This window comes from Rhinopithecus roxellana, chromosome 17 (assembly GCF_007565055.1).
Source record: "Rhinopithecus roxellana isolate Shanxi Qingling chromosome 17, ASM756505v1, whole genome shotgun sequence".
In the NCBI taxonomy this organism is placed as follows: domain Eukaryota; kingdom Metazoa; phylum Chordata; class Mammalia; order Primates; family Cercopithecidae; genus Rhinopithecus; species Rhinopithecus roxellana.
In genome coordinates, this window is record NC_044565.1 from 15,420,259 (window position 1) to 15,438,093 (window position 17,835).

Sequence of the window (17,835 nt, forward strand, 5' to 3'; positions counted from 1 at the left end):
GAAGATCTACACTCGTCCTAAGCCACAGTATTTTCAATGTATAATTCATTAAAGCTATTAAATTCTTTCAGAAAATATTTATTGAGCACTCATATTCTAGGTACTATACTAATTAATTGCTCTTCACTTCATGTCTTATCTTCCCCTCACCCCTTCATAAAACCTTAACAATTTCAATAGTAATATTATATGACTTTGAGGTTAACAGTGGTAGCATTAATATTAATATGACAAACAAATCCATCTGTCAAACTGGGCCACCTAATTCAAAAATCATTTTATTCCAAGTTGTTATGTTTTTAAGAGTACAGTAAATCAAAATTTCTAAAAATCTAACATTTTTATTATGAAAAATTGGATGACAAACCATGTCAAATATTCAAACCTTCATTAAAATTATATGCCAATCAGATTTTTTAAATTATCTAATTGAAATAGCATTATATATTTCAGCAATGATGGAGCATGTCTTAATGAATGCAATCAACTTTCTGATTTATTGGCTCACTCTATCAAATAAGGATGAAAATAAGACTTCAATCTAATCAGTACATAGTTTATACTTCGCTGACTTTGAAGGCTTACACACAAATTTTCCTTGCAGTTTAAGGGATAATGAATAGGTCTAACTTTTACAGATAAAAATGTATCATCGATAGTATAGCACCAATTAGGTTTATTTCTAAGTCAGTTATATTCACAAACCTAAATTATACAGCAATAATCTAGAATTTATAAATCTTATCTTTCCTTTTAAATTTCAATCATGAAAGAAGTAGAACAATTTATTTGGGAAAACCAAAATGGACTCAAAGATACCTAAATAATTTGATAAAATAGCCTTTGAATATTCTCAAATCTAAATATTAAGAACAGTTCTGTTTCTATCACCCACAGGCATTATCTTGTGTCCCTTTGCACTTTCTTTGTTCCTTTCTTCCCTCCCTTTATTTCGTACTTTCTTCTTTCTTTCCTTCCTTCCTTCTTGCCTTCCTGTCTGGTTTTCCTTTTTTCTTTTAATTTCTATTTCCTCTTTCTTTTATTATTCCATGTGCCCAACATTTTGGGAAAGAGCTGGAGGTAAACTTAGGTAGTAAAAAGAAAACCACTGGTCTTGTGTTCATTTTGATTATATGTTTAAAACATGGAAAAAGGCCAGGCATGGTGGCTTATGCCTGAAATCCCAGCACTTTGGGAGGCAGAGGCGGCTGGATCACCTGAGGTCAGAAGTTCAAGACTAGCCTGGTCAACATGGTGAAACCCCGTCTCTACTACATATACAAAAATTAGCTGGGCATGGTGGTGGGCACCTGTAATCTCAGATGTTCCAGAGGCTGAGGCAGGAGAATAGCTTGAACCCGGGAGGCGGAGGTTGCAGTGAGCTGAGATTGTGCCATTGCACTCCAGCTTGGGCAACAAGAGCAAAACTTCATCTCAACAACAACAACAACAACATGGAAAGAAGTGACTTATCTCTACATAAAAGATTTGTTGAGTCTCTAATGTCTAATCACCTCTTCTAGGCAATGGGAGAAAGAAAATTTTATTTGACCGGATTTAAACTAAGATTGAGTCCCATTAGTTGATAAGGAGTGGGTAGGGCTGACACACAACAGTATTTGGGAAGCCCAGGAGGACATGGTTTACCAGCAAGGGAGATTTTGAAGATATCAAGTCCAAGAGAAAGGGTGTGTAGAGACATGCACTGAATACAAAGAGAATGACCAGGCAAGACCAAGAGAGGAGATTCAGAAAGAAGAAGGCCTTCACAGTGCAGCTATCAGAAATCCATGGTTGGTAAAGGAGATATGGAGGGTATTGTGCTAGAATGGATGCTGAGAAAGTCAATTATTTACTTAAGACAGGACCCTGAGACCACATTTGACCAGCACTGGAAAGAAATACCTATTTTTGTAGTCTAAAACTTTTTGACCATAAAATAAACAACAGTGGTTTGAGTAATTCGATAACATAGCCCCTTGTGACTTGAGAGTGATCATTGTAGAACCTTTTCTCAGAGTAAAAGTGTAATTGGTTATGGATCAATAAGTAATTTCTTTTAGAAGGAAAAGACTCTTGTTTTCATTTTTATTTATTTATTTTTTGAAGTAGCAAAGCTCTTAAATCAGAACTGAGCACATACATTTTGAAAGTTGAGATTGCTCCAAACAGCAAGATTCCTTACTGTACTAGTAAAATGTATCTTAACTGATCATTTATTTATGATGCCATAAAAATCCAGATGCTCTTAATTTTGATTGTTATAAATTTGCTAAAAGGCACCTGAAATTACCTTTCCAGGGTTCCCCTTTTGACAACTACATTTTAAATTGAAATTTTACTATGGTTCAATAATGGCTGTGCTGAGGAGTTTTGTTGTGTTTTTCAAGCTTACCAATTCAGCCCTTGTGGTCAGTGTAAACTCCTACACACCTTATTGGAAATTCCAGAATTCTAAGACAAAATTAATATTAAGAAAACAGGTTAATAAAAACAGAGAATTAACAACTTGTAAAAGTTTGTGCTAATGTACTTTGGTGTTTCATGTTTTTCTTAATTATTTTAGAACTAGTACCCAATGGCCACATTCTAACAGGAAAGAACATGATGACCTAGTCAAATGTCCTTTGGAGCGTGAGTACTGATAGAAGGAGAACTTATAGGGATAGACAGAACAAAATAGAACAAACTTCCACTGGTTGCTTAATGCATGGGAAATAAACTGAATCTCAAGGATGAAAAAGAGGATGGGGAGACTTACATGCTTCTTCTGAAATCTTCTAAAAGATATATTTTAGACCAAGAACTATGATAATAAGAACCCTTTAGAGAAGTTTTTGAATGTGTGACACACTATGATTTTTTGGATATATCAATAAAATATTAATACCTCTTAACAGTAAAAGACACTGTGCTTCTTTACAAATAATGTGAGAAAATGAAGATTTAGTTGCAACCATACTCATTAATAACTTTTAAAATGCAGAGAAAGAAGAGAGGTCCCTGAACCCTAACGTTAATTATGGCAACTTTCAAAGGAAAATGAAGCTTTTCATTTATGACTACTCTTTGCCATCTATTATATGCTGAGTAAATTACTGTGGGAGGCTTACAACTTAGAGAAAAGAGAACGGGCCCAGGATGTAAGTGGTAATTATGAATCAAAATATATTTTCCTGACACTTATGTATCAAAATAAGCACAAAATGGCACAGAAACAATCTTTTTGCCATCTTCTTTCACATCCCCAAATATCCTTAAAGTATCCTTTCCTTCCTTTTATTTCATGTAGCTTCAGATAAGTACTTTCTCTAGTGAGCAAAGAAATAAAGACAGAATCCAGATCTTTGCATGTCACCAGTATTACAACCTCCTGCTTCCAGCCAGATGGTATGGTATCTCCTCCTAGGCAATAACTTATTTTATTCATTTGGCAAGTCTGCCTAAAGACACTAAAATCACTCCGAAAATTTTTTAAAAATTATTTTGAACACAGAATTAACGGAATTCACACTCCAAAAAAAAAGTTTGCATTGCAAAGAACGTGATTAACAACAGCAATAGGTATGTGGTCTTATTTCCTCTAGATTGTATTCATATTTCCTATAACAAAGTACTGGTTTCTGGGGGAAGGAAGCATCCAAGAGGCAAAATTATAAATTCTTTACAAAAAGTTAACAGTAAAAAGTAAAAGCTGAATCTTATTCAAAAAGTACTTACTATATGCAGTTCTAGGTAGTCACCCAAGCCTGAAGAACTGTCCACTCGCACCAATACAGCTTCTTTCTGAACAGTGCTAAACCCTATGGCCAGTCTGTCTGCTCGTGTACTGGGTCGGTCATTAGGAGGCCACTTATACGTGATTTGTCCACCACCTTTGCTAAAGATATATGTTGTCCCAGCTGGAAAACAAAAACCAAAACCAATTAGTACAAATACATCAAGTCTGCACATTAGCAAGGCATGTTATACTGATATATCAGTACAGTATCAACTCTACACACAAAACTATGGCAAAGCAAATTATAGATTTCAATCAAATGTGCTCAGGAAAGTGGACTGAGTTGTTTTAAAAGAAATAGAGGGGTAGCTCAGTTTTTAATACACTGATTAAATTTACCAGCAGGTGTTTCAGAACAAATAGTAGGTTACTGTGTTTTCCATGGAGTTGGACAAGAATGGAATGGAATGAGGCTTTATTTCTTCCCGCCAGTTTTTAAGAAATAGTTTAGTAGAAAACATTGACCGGATGCTTCCAAAAAGCAACAGCAGCATATATCAACTAGGTATTGAAACAGGAGCTGCATGCAGATGTGACAGGGTCATACAGCACTGTGGAGAAAGTCGCAACAACTGTGCTAGGAATATAACTTTTATGGAAAAAGGATCTACTTACATGTGACAAATAACTAATGGATGAACAGCCACAGCCCCAGTAGCCATGTCAAGAAAATACAGCTAATAGATCTCATCCCTAGAAGTCAAGTTTTATTTAACAAGCAACATCTAGTAGCTGTCAAACTATTTAGAATCATAAAAACACCCTCATCCTCTGCCACTCCAAGGTGAATACAAGCCTTATAGCACTGAGAATAATGTCACGGACCCATTCTGTGAGTGTTCAAGTTTTACCTTATGGTCATCTTGTCAGTAAATTATCCAGCTTACTTGAAAAGAGTTGTTTTCCACCAATTTATTCAGCATTTGATATGGTTTGGCTCTGTGTCCCCATTCAAATCTCATCTGAAATTGAGATAATTTCAGATCCTCATGTGTTGAGGGTGGGGCCTGGTGGAAGGTGATGGGATCATGGAGTGGCTTTGCCCATGCTGTTCTCATGATAGTGAGTTCTAACAAGATCTGATGGTTTTATAATTCCTTGACATTTCCTCCTACACATACTTCTGTCTCTCCTGCTGCCTTGTGACAAAGGCACCTGCTTCCCCTTCTACCATGATTGTTAAGTTTCCTGAGGCCTCCTCAGCCTTGCAGAACTATGAGTCAATTAAACCTCTTTTCTTTATCAATTACCCAGTCTCAGGGAAGTTCTTTATAGCAGTGTGAAAACGGACTAATAGAGCATTTGATGCACTAAAGTCTTACCTCAATGCATCATTCAATGGCCATCCATTTTGTTCCTATTCTTTTGAGGGCCTGGATAGAACCAAAAGGTGAAAAAAGAATGGATTTTCCCTCTTTCTTGTCCTGACTGCTTAAAATGGGACATCGTTCTTTCCCTGCCTTTGCAGCTTCTTGTTCTCATGCCTTCAAACCTGGACTGAAAGCTACATCATTGTTTCTCCAGTTCTCAGTCCTATGATCTATACCCATAGTTTTTCTGGTTCTCCAACTTGCAGACAGCAGATCATACATGACTTGATCATATATACATGATCATACATAATAAGAGAGAATATTAAAACTTAGGCCACAAAACACCTTGTATTTATAGAAAAATATCTGGTACCAATAGTAACACTTATGTGCAAAAGTTGTGTGAACAGCAGTATGTTTTCAAGATACCTATACATTGAATTGCTATGATTACCAAGTTTACCAGTTAAATGGAGATGCCCTACTATCACATTTGTGTACATTTAATTAAACAGCTGACAATATTGATTTTGTGGCCATTTTTGGAGGCAACTCTTCTTTGTTTTCAGTTACAGACATTTCCATAGGCCTTTGAGAAACTCCAAAGACCTCTGCCATATGCATAGTGCACCTGATGCTTAAATAGGCCTTGGTATATAGACCTCTTCCAGAAAACATGTTAGGAGAAAATTGAATGCAAAAGTGATAAACAAGAATACTGTTAAAATGCAAAGGTATAGAGGCTGTGCCCTTTTCTATTAATTTTTGTGGGTACCAACGCATGAAAATAGTTTATCTCTTTCAAGTGAGAAAAGGTAAACCATATTTCAAAGGCACCAGTCAGTGCACAAAGAAAATTCAGAATATACAGAGTGTTTATCAGAAATGCTCGGGCTTTCCTGAGCCACTTATGTTCTACATCATCAGAAGCTTGTTCATCATCATCTCTCTAGGCAAGCACTATTTGAGAAATATTTTTCTGCCTGGTAACTTTTGCAAATGATTAAGTATTAACTTTTCTAGTGAAGCCTATTGTTGATAAAAATAGGACAAGAACATATAAAAGTGGAGACGGCTTTAAAAGGAGGATGTGGTGGTTACCTCTGAGTGCTGATACTTAATAATTAATTTATTTTCCTTTCTTAAATTAACTTTGTTCTCTAATGACTATATATATTATGTGAAATAAGAAAAATATTCAAAACTAGAGATCCTATTTAACGATATAAAACAACACAAATCTAGGAATTCCGATGGTTTCAGAATTATAAGTGTGAGGTAAGCATTATAAAACAACGTTGCATAGTGATTTTTAACTTTAAAAATAACATTCACAATTTAAAAAAATTCTTATCTCCTTATATATGGAACATAGGGCAGACATTACTTCCATGCTATAGCTGAGGAAATTTAGTCATAAGGATTAATGTGTGATCTAAAGTTGCAAACTTGATTAATTGGCAGAGTTGGTATAAAACCCATATCCTCACCCTATTCCAGTATATATATATATATATATTTATGACAGAAATATTTCTGTTATCATAACCAGGCAGTCAAGAAAAAGTTAATTGGATGTCAGTCTGAATTTATCAAGGCCAACTGTTTTCATATTCTAATGTCTTATATCCATAAAGTGACATTTGCTCTTCATTATCATATACTTTCTTTTCACCTCACAATACTTTTAAAAAGAGAAAAATAACATGTAAATGTAAAATGACAGAACATTTAATATATGTAGATTAACATTTAGTTGGGGTGCACTTCCCAAACCTATGAAATTACAAAAGTTTCCAGCTCAGTTACAGAACTTGTGGGTAATAATTTGAAGGTTTATATTCTCAGTAAGATAAGTGTCACAATATAAATACAATTACTCAAGATTTGATTTCATCTCAGATTTTAACCTTTTTCAGTGAATGTAAAACTTGATGACTACAAAGAGATTAGCTAACCTGTCGTGTTTAGAATGACTTTACAGTTGTTTAGGTTTCACCAAAACAAAGCAAAAAAAAATTTGCAACTACTGTGTGTCAAACATTGTCATTATATCTAGTTTCCTTTTTTCCCACCAGATATATCCAGAAAGCAGTCTTTCTTAATTTTTCTTCTGTATGCATGGTAGTGCATTGTATTGTATTAATCGGCACAATTTTATAATAAGCGAGAAAATTAGATATCCAGTCCTTCCTCAGCTCTCTTATATATACTTTTATAAGCACTCTGGCTTTTTTTTTTTTTCAAATTAACTTTGCATCAAACTTTACAAAATCTCCTATATTCTTAAAGCCCTCTTTTCATTGAGCTAGAAAATTACTCTCACAATCAAATATAGTAGGTTAGATTGTTTAAAGTTTCAAAATCTACCTGCTTTAACACACATCTTTCTGAACCAAGGACATGTTGTACTTACTGAAGCAGAATAGCTTAGAGATTAGAATGTAAACTCTAGACTCGGAGAGATCTGGGTTCAAATTCCAACTGTGTCATTTGCTAGCTACGTGAACTTGGTAGCCATTTATTCTGTAATGGGATTCCTATTTGAAAAAAGATAGGGATAGCAATACTATCTTACAGAGCTCTATGAGAATTAAATGAGATATTACAAAGTAACATTTAGTCCATTTCCTGGTATGTGATAAATGCCTAATAAATTTTAGAGAGAATAGGTGTCATGCATGAGGGCAGTTGTGTGTGTGTGTGTTGTAAAAATATAAAATAATGAACACTGTAACATTGTTTTATTTTAATATGAAAGCCTTTAAAAAAGTTGGACATATTTCAAAGTTGTGTCCAAATCAAATGACTTTCAAAAATGACATTTCTACCTTGTAATTTTTATTAATCTTTTTAATATTTCATAGCATGGATTAGAACTTTTATGTAAACTCATTATATTATTATTTATGTTCAGTAATAGTTGACAATGGAAGGGATATTAAATTGTATCACATGGGAGCTTTCATGAGAAAAAGAATATTAGTTCATCACCATAAAACATCCAGCATAGCAAGATTTATAGCATAATGCAAAAAAAAAAATCACCTGACCATTAAATAAAGACCAAACTTACAAAAAAAAAGAAAAAAAGAAAAAACCTGCTAGCTAGCTTTTTAAAAATTTTATCTTTAAAGAAACATGTTTTATTTTACTATATAAGTGAGTTAAATATGCAGTGGTAGTTACATCTTAATCACAGTTCCAATATAGAGAGGCACTTAGAGGAATGTATCACCTTTATTATTTATGCATGTTTCTATACGGCAAACACTACCACATCAGTACCATGTCTACTAATAGATTTACTGCAAATTAACCTTGACATCCATCAGATCACTGAATGTATGAATGACTGAAATTTAAAGTGGTTTTCAGCCATCTCCACATTTAAGCTGTGCAGCAAGCCTCTATTACTCACTCTAAATTCATTCACAAAGTTGGCTCTATCAGACACGAATTTAGCAATGTCAACATACTTTAGACTCCAATAAATGTTTGTAAAAAATATACATGAGTTCCCATATCTCTTGCTTAAACTACCTGTGATGTTATAATAAGGGAATATTTTTAGATCTTATTGAACATGCTATTTACATATACGGCTCTCTCCCCTCCCGTTCTTTCTTGCCAACTGTCCCTTGCCTATAGGTGCCCACTTCAGCCTCACGTCAATTCTGCAAAGGCTAACATTTTCCCTTACATAGACTGAACATTTCTGAAAAGGAAAACCAATCAGCATGTACAGGTACGCTCAATTATTGGTTGCTCTGGATCCTTGCTACATGAACAATAATATAATTAACTTCAGAGTAGATTAGCTTCTAACTCATAACATAAGCATATGAATAAAAGGTTACATTTTGAAAGCGTATAATTCTTCAAATGTCATCTTGTAGCCAACATGAAACATTCAGACAATTATGTTTCTATTAATAAATGTAACAGGGATATAACACTTCCTTCAGTGAAAGTTTACAGCAAAAGCCAGGTAGTCAGATGAATATTAAAAGTAAAGCATTTATAAGTAAGGGGAACCTTTATTCTTCCTACAACCTTTTCCAGATGCTGTTGTTAATTTGAAATTTTCTGGACAATTTCTACCTATATGGAGGAATTCTTTGGCTTAAAGTTCATAAAAAGCAAAAGCACTGAGACCACATTGTATGCAAAAAGAGTTTTAGATCAGGGCAACATTTCTAAGCTGATGAAACAGAATCTTAACAACCACTAAAACAATAACAAGTAAATACACTTTATTTTCTTTCTGAATTATTGTAAGTTCTTTGTAGAATCATAAGGAATTATTTCATGAAACTGAGCACTATAGGTTCCTAATTCCTAAAAATTTCATATAGGCATACGAAAAATTCAGAAAAAGTGGCCGGGTGCGGTGGCTCAAGCCTGTAATCCCAGCACTTTGGGAGGCTGAGACAGGCAGATCACGAGGTCAGGAGATTGAGACCATCCTGGCTAACACATTGAAACCCCGTCTCTACTAAAAAATACAAAAAACTAGCTGGGCGAGGTGGCAGGCGCCTGTAGTCCCAGCTACTGGGGAGGCTGAGGTAGGACAATGGTGTGAACCCAGGAGGCGGAGCTTGCAGTGAGCTGAGTCTGGCCACTGCACTCCAGCCTGGGCGACAGAGTGAGACTCCGTCTCAAAAAAAAAAAAAAAAAAAAAAAAAAAAAAGGAAAAATTCAGAAAAAGTGAACATTATCTTAGGAGAAATTTAATGGAATCGTGGAATCAAGTAATGAGTTTCTACCTATAATATGTAACCACTTCTAGATTTAAAAATTAATTACTATAATTACTAATATTGAGAAGTAAGACACAGTCCTCAATGTTACATATGCACGTAAGGGTGCAAAGACAAAGATGCTAGGAAAAGAAAAATAAAATATGGACTATATATCATAAAGTAAGACTTCTGGTGGGAAGGGCAGACAACAGAATTGGCAAATGTGTTATAACTAGCTAAAGAGACTGGAGAATTAGACAGATTTTTAATCATACATATTTGAGAAAGAGAATGGGTATGTTCTTTATAAATGAAAGAATGCAAGAAATATGGCATGTTACAGAAATGGCTTAGACACAGGTCCCATATTCTCAATCAGGTTGAAACAAAAAATGTCCAGAAGAATTTAGATAATTCCCAAATAATGAAAGCTTTTTGGAAACAGGTAAGGACGATATTCAAGACAGCAACATAGGTCAACAGATAAAAAGTTACAATTAGATAGGAAGAATCAGTTCTGGTGTTTTGTTGCACAGTAGGGTGGCTATGGCTAATGTTATTATATTGTAAATTTCAAAATAGCTAGGAGAGAGGATTTGAATGTTCTAACTACAAAGAAGGGATAAATATATGAGATGATGAAAGTGATAAACATACTGATTCGATTTTTACACAACATATACATATATTATAACATCACTGTAAGTATATACAATTATAACATGTCAACAAAAACAAAACACAATAAATAAACTTCAAAAAAGAGAACAATGGGAAGTTTGTCATATATAGCAAGTTGTATGTTCTGTCAAAAGTCTAGACTAAAGCATTTTTTAACTATAAATTTTGTATTAAATAAAATTAAATTATTGAATTTTAAAAAATAGGTTGTTGACTACTTATGTCAAATGAAAACTGAGCAAGACAGGGAGACTCAAACTTGTGAGCACACTACTTTCTTTCATTGGAATTTTACAAAAGTGATACTGTCTAGGATCACTGTCCACACACTATTCCACCAAATATCAATTATAAATTTGGTTCAAGTTAATCCAAAAGATTCTTGAACTCTTGCAAATCAGACACTGTCATACCTTCAGTATCCATGAGGACTCATTAGGTGCTAACAATTAATGTTTTCTAAATTTTTAAGGGTATCAAAGGAGGGTGAACCAGCTAGAATCCACAGTAGACGTGGGAAGTCTGAAAGCAGAAGTGTATTCCTCTTCAATGAGCCAGCCCCTATGAGATTAGGCTCTAACCCAGCCAAGATACCATTTAAGAAAACAATTGTGTGTGTTTACTCAACAAGAAAATTTAATCAAAATAAAGCAATTGAGAAAACGAAATAACTAAAAGTTATTGTGATTCCTATGAGGTCAAGAATCATTTCTCTCAAATATAATTTCAATAGTAATTATGCATTTCATTAAAAAATGAATTTGCCTCTACCTATTGGCCCAAAACTTTTCTCTAATAAAAATGTGTGATGTTTATAATAACAGTATGCTACATGAAAATAGTCATTCTTCTAAAAACAAGTGTACACCACTCTAATAAGTGAAATAATTATTTAAAATGTAAATAGATTCATGGCTCACCTATCTTGTCAATATCTTAGACATTTATTCAGAAACACCACCAATAGCAGCAAAGACTGCACACCGGAAAATCAAATAGACACTATTCACATAGAATGAGATGTTAATGACGTTCATTGGTGTAGCATAAAACTATGACTCCACATAATCGCTGATCAATGATTGATAGAGATTGTGCTGATTTGAATAAGTTATTCTCTCTTTTTTCTGACATTATAAGGGCATTAACTAAAATAGAAAACATTTCTAAGCCTTCCTATCTCTTGGTTTGCTGATAAGTGCCAACTCTGTGAAAGGAGCTATGAATATAAATTCAAAAACAGCCTTTTCTCTTCAGCAGATAGGATCTGTGCATTAAAGGTAAATAAATATCAGGGCAAAATAGTTTGTGTGAGATGCCAGACAAATGGTGGTGTTTTGTTGCACAGTAGGGTAACTATGATTAATATTATTGTATTGTAAATTTCAAAATGGCTAGAAGAGAGCATTTGAATGTCCTAACCATGAAGAAATGACAATATATGAGTATTTGTCAACTATTTGACAAATATATGGTATTCAACCATGTCATCATCTGTTTTGTATTTTTCAACTGTCTTTTAAGAAGGTGATAATATTAAAAGCACTGATTAATGAAAACCTTTAAATTATCTGAAAAAAAGATAATAAAAATCTATGTGTGTGTGTATATATATATATATTTTTTTTTTTTTCAGGTCAAAGTCATGTAAGTAGTTGAATAGTTTGAAATAATGTTCAATCCAATGAACACCATTTTTAAAAATGTATGCAATAAGTGGTCCACTTAGTGGTATCTTTGCAATGTATTTTCTTTTAAAATCTACTTATTATTTTCCTGGCAAATGTGTCATTTAGAAGTATCCCCTCCAGGAACAGTTGAGTTCAATAGTTTGAGCTGCCCAGTGATACAAACTTGTTTTGAGATCAAATTCAAAGTCCTGGGAACCACTTAAAAGGCTCTTGGTCCAGGTTACCTGGCTGAGTAGAAAAACAAGTAAGTAATAGACCTTTTGCCAATCAGATTAGAAAAAATTCCATAAAGACAGCAAAGTGATCTAGAGTTAAAAATAAAACAAAGCAAAGTAATCCCACAACCAATAATCCTAAGAACATCAAATGCTTATGTCTTCCCTTCTGAAACTAGGCTACCTCCAGCAGTAGGTGAACTTTATTAAAAAGTCTATGGCAAGTAACTCAGTAATAAATTTGTATTAAAGCTATAGGCAGCAGGGATAGGAAGAAAAAGAATCACATCATCAGGAACTTTAAGAAAAATCTTATTTTAAGGCCGGGCGCAGTGGCTCAAGCCTGTAATCCCAGCACTTTGGGAGGCCAAGGCGGGCGGATCACGAGGTCCGGAGATCGAGACCATCCTGGCTAACACGGTGAAACCCCATCTCTACTAAAAAATACAAAAAACTAGCCGGGCGAGGTGGCGGGCACCTGTAGTCCCAGCTACTCGGGAGGCTGAGGCAGGAGAATGGCGTAAACCCGGGAGGCGGAGCTTGCAGTAAGCCGAGATCGCGCCACTGCACTCCAGTTTGGGCGACAGAGCGAGACTCCGTCTCAAAAAAAAAAAAAAACAAAAAAAAAACAAACAAACAAACAAAAAAAAATCTTATTTTGAAGAGCGTAACCTAAGTGTGTATGTTCCTAGTAAATCTTAACATTATTAGCTGGTCGGTAGAAGTTGTAGTTGTCTAGTGATGCCCTTCAACTTACTTATTTCAAAGGTTAATTGTGAAAATGGTTTTCATCAGGATTCAGGAGTCGACAATTTTCTTTACTAAAATTATGGTCTAAAAAATGTCCAGGTTAAAAAAAAATTGATATAGACATAGACTTACTGCTCAAATACTCTTGGAGAAAAGTGAGTAAACTTTTCCACTTACAAATAACAAAGCTGAGGCACAGAGAAACCAAGTGTCTTCTCAATGTCAGACAGATGGGTGCAGGCTTGTACTTAACTCTATTCTTAGTGATTTTTTTTTTTTTTCTATACAACAAAAAACTAAGCTCGAATGACTAATTCTTATTTAGAAAAATAAATTTTAATTCACAAATCAAGGTCTCATTTCAATCATTTTAGAGTTGTTCTAATGATGCTTCCCTAGTCTGATTTGGGGAAAGTTTCTATAATGACACTTAACAGAAATGATTCACTCACATTCTGACATTTTTAGAGTCTATCCTGAATCTTTAAAAGGTGTGAGGTATCTGCAAGGTTTTATTGTAACCATCCTCTCCAAGTAGCCATCCCGGCCTTTGGCTTATTCTGAAGCTTCTAAATTGTGGACCAAAGATGCAGAAGACAGATTTTCCTTATTATTACTATAGTCACTTTTATTCTACACCAGAAAGGCTTTATGCCTTTTTGGCAGTGACACTTCTTTTTGTCCTTAGCAATGGAATTAAATCATCAATACAAAAGAATAGATATTTATTTTGAATTATTTGCATTGCATATTTAAATAGAAGGGACCACGCGAACAATAAAATTTGTAATAATTTTAGGCTAAAACCAGAAACTTAACTTTTGTTTATTTTCTGATCTTAGTTCCACTCATTTATCTTCTTCCTGCCTATCTGCTATACTTAAGTCATTCTTTACCTTACTAGGCCCTCATTAAAATCATTTACTAGTCATTTTGGACAGGAACTAAAGGAAATATTAGTTTTTGACTCAGAAATTATCTCAGACTAAGCTCTAACTTTACTACCTAGGCATTCACAAATGCAATACACATTCTCCTCTCAAAGTCACTTTTACTTCTGCTGGTTTAGGCTTCTCTGCCGCACCTTGATTTCTTTTGTCATGCTTCCCACATTCATTCCAGCCAAGGTTAATTCTCTCCTTTCAACATCCACGAACGTATTTCTAATTTCTGAACTATTATAATACAGGATAATTGTCTTTTATTGAAATTTCCATTTTAAAAAGTATGCATCCTGAAGAAAGGGATCTTGCTTTAATTCTTGGTATCCTTATCAAAAATATGTGCTTTTATTCACTTACTAATTATTAATAATGACCTAATATGCTCCTCAAGCTACGTCAGGAGCACTGATTCAATGATGAATACCATAAGACTCCAGCTTCTGAAACAAGTATAGCAAGGATTTATTTATGTGATCCATCCCATGCCTACATCCATCAGCAAGATGGAATGATTTCACCTAATACAACAATCTCAGATAAGGTCACAGATTGCCTAAATTATCCTGATAAGAAAAATCATTGTCGACTTAGTTATACTTGGGTAAGAAACAAGTATTATGAAGAGTCATGGGACTCCTCAACCTGGCAATGGTGATCACATGCAAAGGAGCACCAGATCTCACAGTTGGCTTGAATAACATAGCCCAAAATTCTGCATATTTTACAGGGAAAAGCTGGATATACCTTGCTAGTCCTCAGGCTTTAATGATTTATTAATACTCAGAGAAATCTGGCAGACAGCACCTTAACCAGGTGATCAAAGCTAGCATCACCAGTAATGAGACATATCAAATTCAGGTTCTCCAAATATGGCACACTGAGAAGGACACAGCAACATTCTGTGCTATTTTTGGCAAAAATTCATAGTCTCAGTTTTAGTTTTCCAAAAATGCATAGTCTCAATTTAATCATAAAAAAGTATCTAACAAATCCAAATTGAAGGACATTCTAGAAAATAACTGGCAGCACTCATCAAAAGTCGAGGACAGGAAACAGAGAAAGACTGAGGAACTCTCCTAGATTAGAGAAAACTAAGAAGATATGACAACTTGATGAAATGCAAGATCCTGGCTTTGATAGTGGACCACAGAAGAGGGCATTAGTGGGACAACTGGCAAGGTTTGATTAAGCTCTGACTCTTAGTTAATAATACTACATCAATGTTAATTTCCTGGTTTTAATCATTGTATCATTGTACTCTGGTTATATGAGATGTTAACATTTGTGGGAGCTAACTGAAGACACAAGAAGACTCTTCTAATTTTTTATAACTTTTTTGTAAATCTAAAATTTCAAAATAATTTTTAAAGATAAATATATTAATCATGTCTAACATTTAAGTCTCTAATCCATCTTGAATTAATCTTCGTATAAGGGGTAAGGAAAGGATCCAGTTTCAGCTTTCTACTTATGGCTAGCCAATTTTCCCAGCACCATTTATTAAATAGGGAATCCTTTCCCCATTTCTTGTTTCTCTCAGGTTTGTCAAAGATCAGATGGCTGTAGATGTGCGGTATTATTTCTGAGGACTCTGTTCTGTTCCATTGGTCTATATCTCTGTTTTGGTACCAGTACCATGCTGTTTTGGTTACTGTAGCCTTGTAGTATAGTTTGAAGTCAGGTAGCGTGATGTCTCCAGCTTTGTCCTTTTGACTTAGGATTGTCTTGGCAATGCGGGCTCTTTTTTGGTTCCATATGAACTTTAAAGCAGTTTTTTCCAATTCTGTGAAGAAACTCATTGGTAGCTTGATGGGGATGGCATTGAATCTATAAATAACCTTGGGGAGTATGGCCATTTTCACGATATTGATTCTTCCTATCCATGAGCATGGTATGTTCTTCCATTTGTTTGTGTCCTCTTTGATTTCACTGAGCAGTGGTTTGTAGTTCTCCTTGAAGAGGTCCTTTACATCCCTTGTAAGCTGGATTCCTAGGTATTTTATTCTCTTTGAAGCAATTGTGAATGGAAGTTCATTCCTGATTTGGCTCTCTGCTTGTCTGTTACTGGTGTATAAGAATGCTTGTGATTTTTGCACATTAATTTTGTATCCTGAGACTTTGCTGAAGTTGCTTATCAGCTTAAGGAGATTTTGGGCTGAGACGATGGGGTTTTCTAAATATACAATCATGTATAAAAAACCCTAGAAGAAAATCTAGGTAGTACCATTCAGGACATAGGCATGGGCAAGGACTTCATGTCTAAAACACCAAAAGCAACGGCAGCAAAAGCAAAAATTGACAAATGGGATCTCATTAAACTAAAGAGCTTTTGCACAGCAAAAGAAACTACCATCAGAGTGAACAGGCAACCTACAGAATGGGAGAAAATTTTTGCAACCTACTCATCTGACAAAGGGCTAATATCCAGAATCTACAAAGAACTCAAACAAATATACGAGAAAAAAACAAACAACCCCATCAAAAAGTGGGGAAAGGATATGAACAGACATTTCTCAAAAGAAGATATTCATACAGCCAACAGACACATGAAAAAATGCTCATCGTCACTTGCCATCAGAGAAATGCAAATCAAAACCACAATGAGATACCATCTCACACCAGTTAGAATGGCAATCATTCAAAAGTCAGGAAACAACAGGTGTTGGAGAGGATGTGGAGAAATAGGAACACTTTTACACTGTTGGTGGGATTGTAAACTAGTTCAACCATTATGGAAAACAGTATGGCAATTCCTCAAGGATCTAGAACTAGATGTACCATATGACCCAGCCATCCCACTACTGGGTATATACCCAAAGGATTATAAATTATTCTACTACAAAGACACATGCACACGTATGTTTATTGCAGCACTATTCACAATAGCAAAGACTTGGAATCAACCCAAATGTCCATCTGTGACAGACTGGATTAAGAAAATGTGGCACATATACACCATGGAATACTATGCAGCCATAAAAAAGGATGAGTTTGCGTCCTTTGTAGGGACATGGATGCAGCTGGAAACCATCATTCTTAGCAAACTATCACAAGAACAGAAAACCAAACACCGCATGTTCTCACTCATAGGTGGGAACTGAACAATGAGATCACTTGAAGGGGAACATCACACACTGGGGCCTATCATGGGGAGGGGGGAGGGGGGAGGAGGGAGGGATTGCATTGGGGAGTTATACATGATATAAATGATGAATTGATGGGTGCTGACGAGTTGATGGGCGCAGCACACCAACATGGCATAAGTATACATATGTAACAAACCTGCACGTTATGCACATGTACCCTAGAACTTAAAGTATAATAAAAAAAAAAAGATAAAAAAAAATATATATATATATATTAATCATGAAAAACAATTTAGAATTTCTCTCTCTCTTTTTTTTTTATTGAGACAGAGTCTCACTCTGTCACCTAGGCTGGAGTTCAGTGGCTCAAACATAGCTGATTTGCAGCCTCAAACACTTGGGCTCAAACAATCCTCCCATCTTAGCCTCCTGAGTAGCTGGGGCTTCAGGCACATGGCCACCAGGCTTGGCAAATTTTTAAATATTTTCTTGGAGATAAGGTCTCACTATGTTTCCCAGGTTGGTTTCAAACTTCTGACCTCAATAGATCTTTCTGCCTTGGCCTCCTGAAGTGTTGGGATTGTGAGTGTGAGCTATAGTGTACAATTCAGAATCTTGAATAAGATGCT

General features: G+C 35.0%; 1 protein-coding gene across 1 annotated transcript in view; it reads right to left on the reverse strand.

Moving 5' to 3' along the window:
* The window catches only part of LOC104668948 (neurexin-1-beta), a 320,192-nt gene that overhangs the window by 195,817 nt on the left and 106,540 nt on the right, over positions 1-17,835 (reverse strand). The window contains exon 2 of the mRNA XM_030921397.1: positions 3,721-3,902. Within this exon, the coding sequence (XP_030777257.1) occupies positions 3,721-3,902 (182 nt within the window). The remainder of the gene's footprint in view (positions 1-3,720; positions 3,903-17,835) is intronic.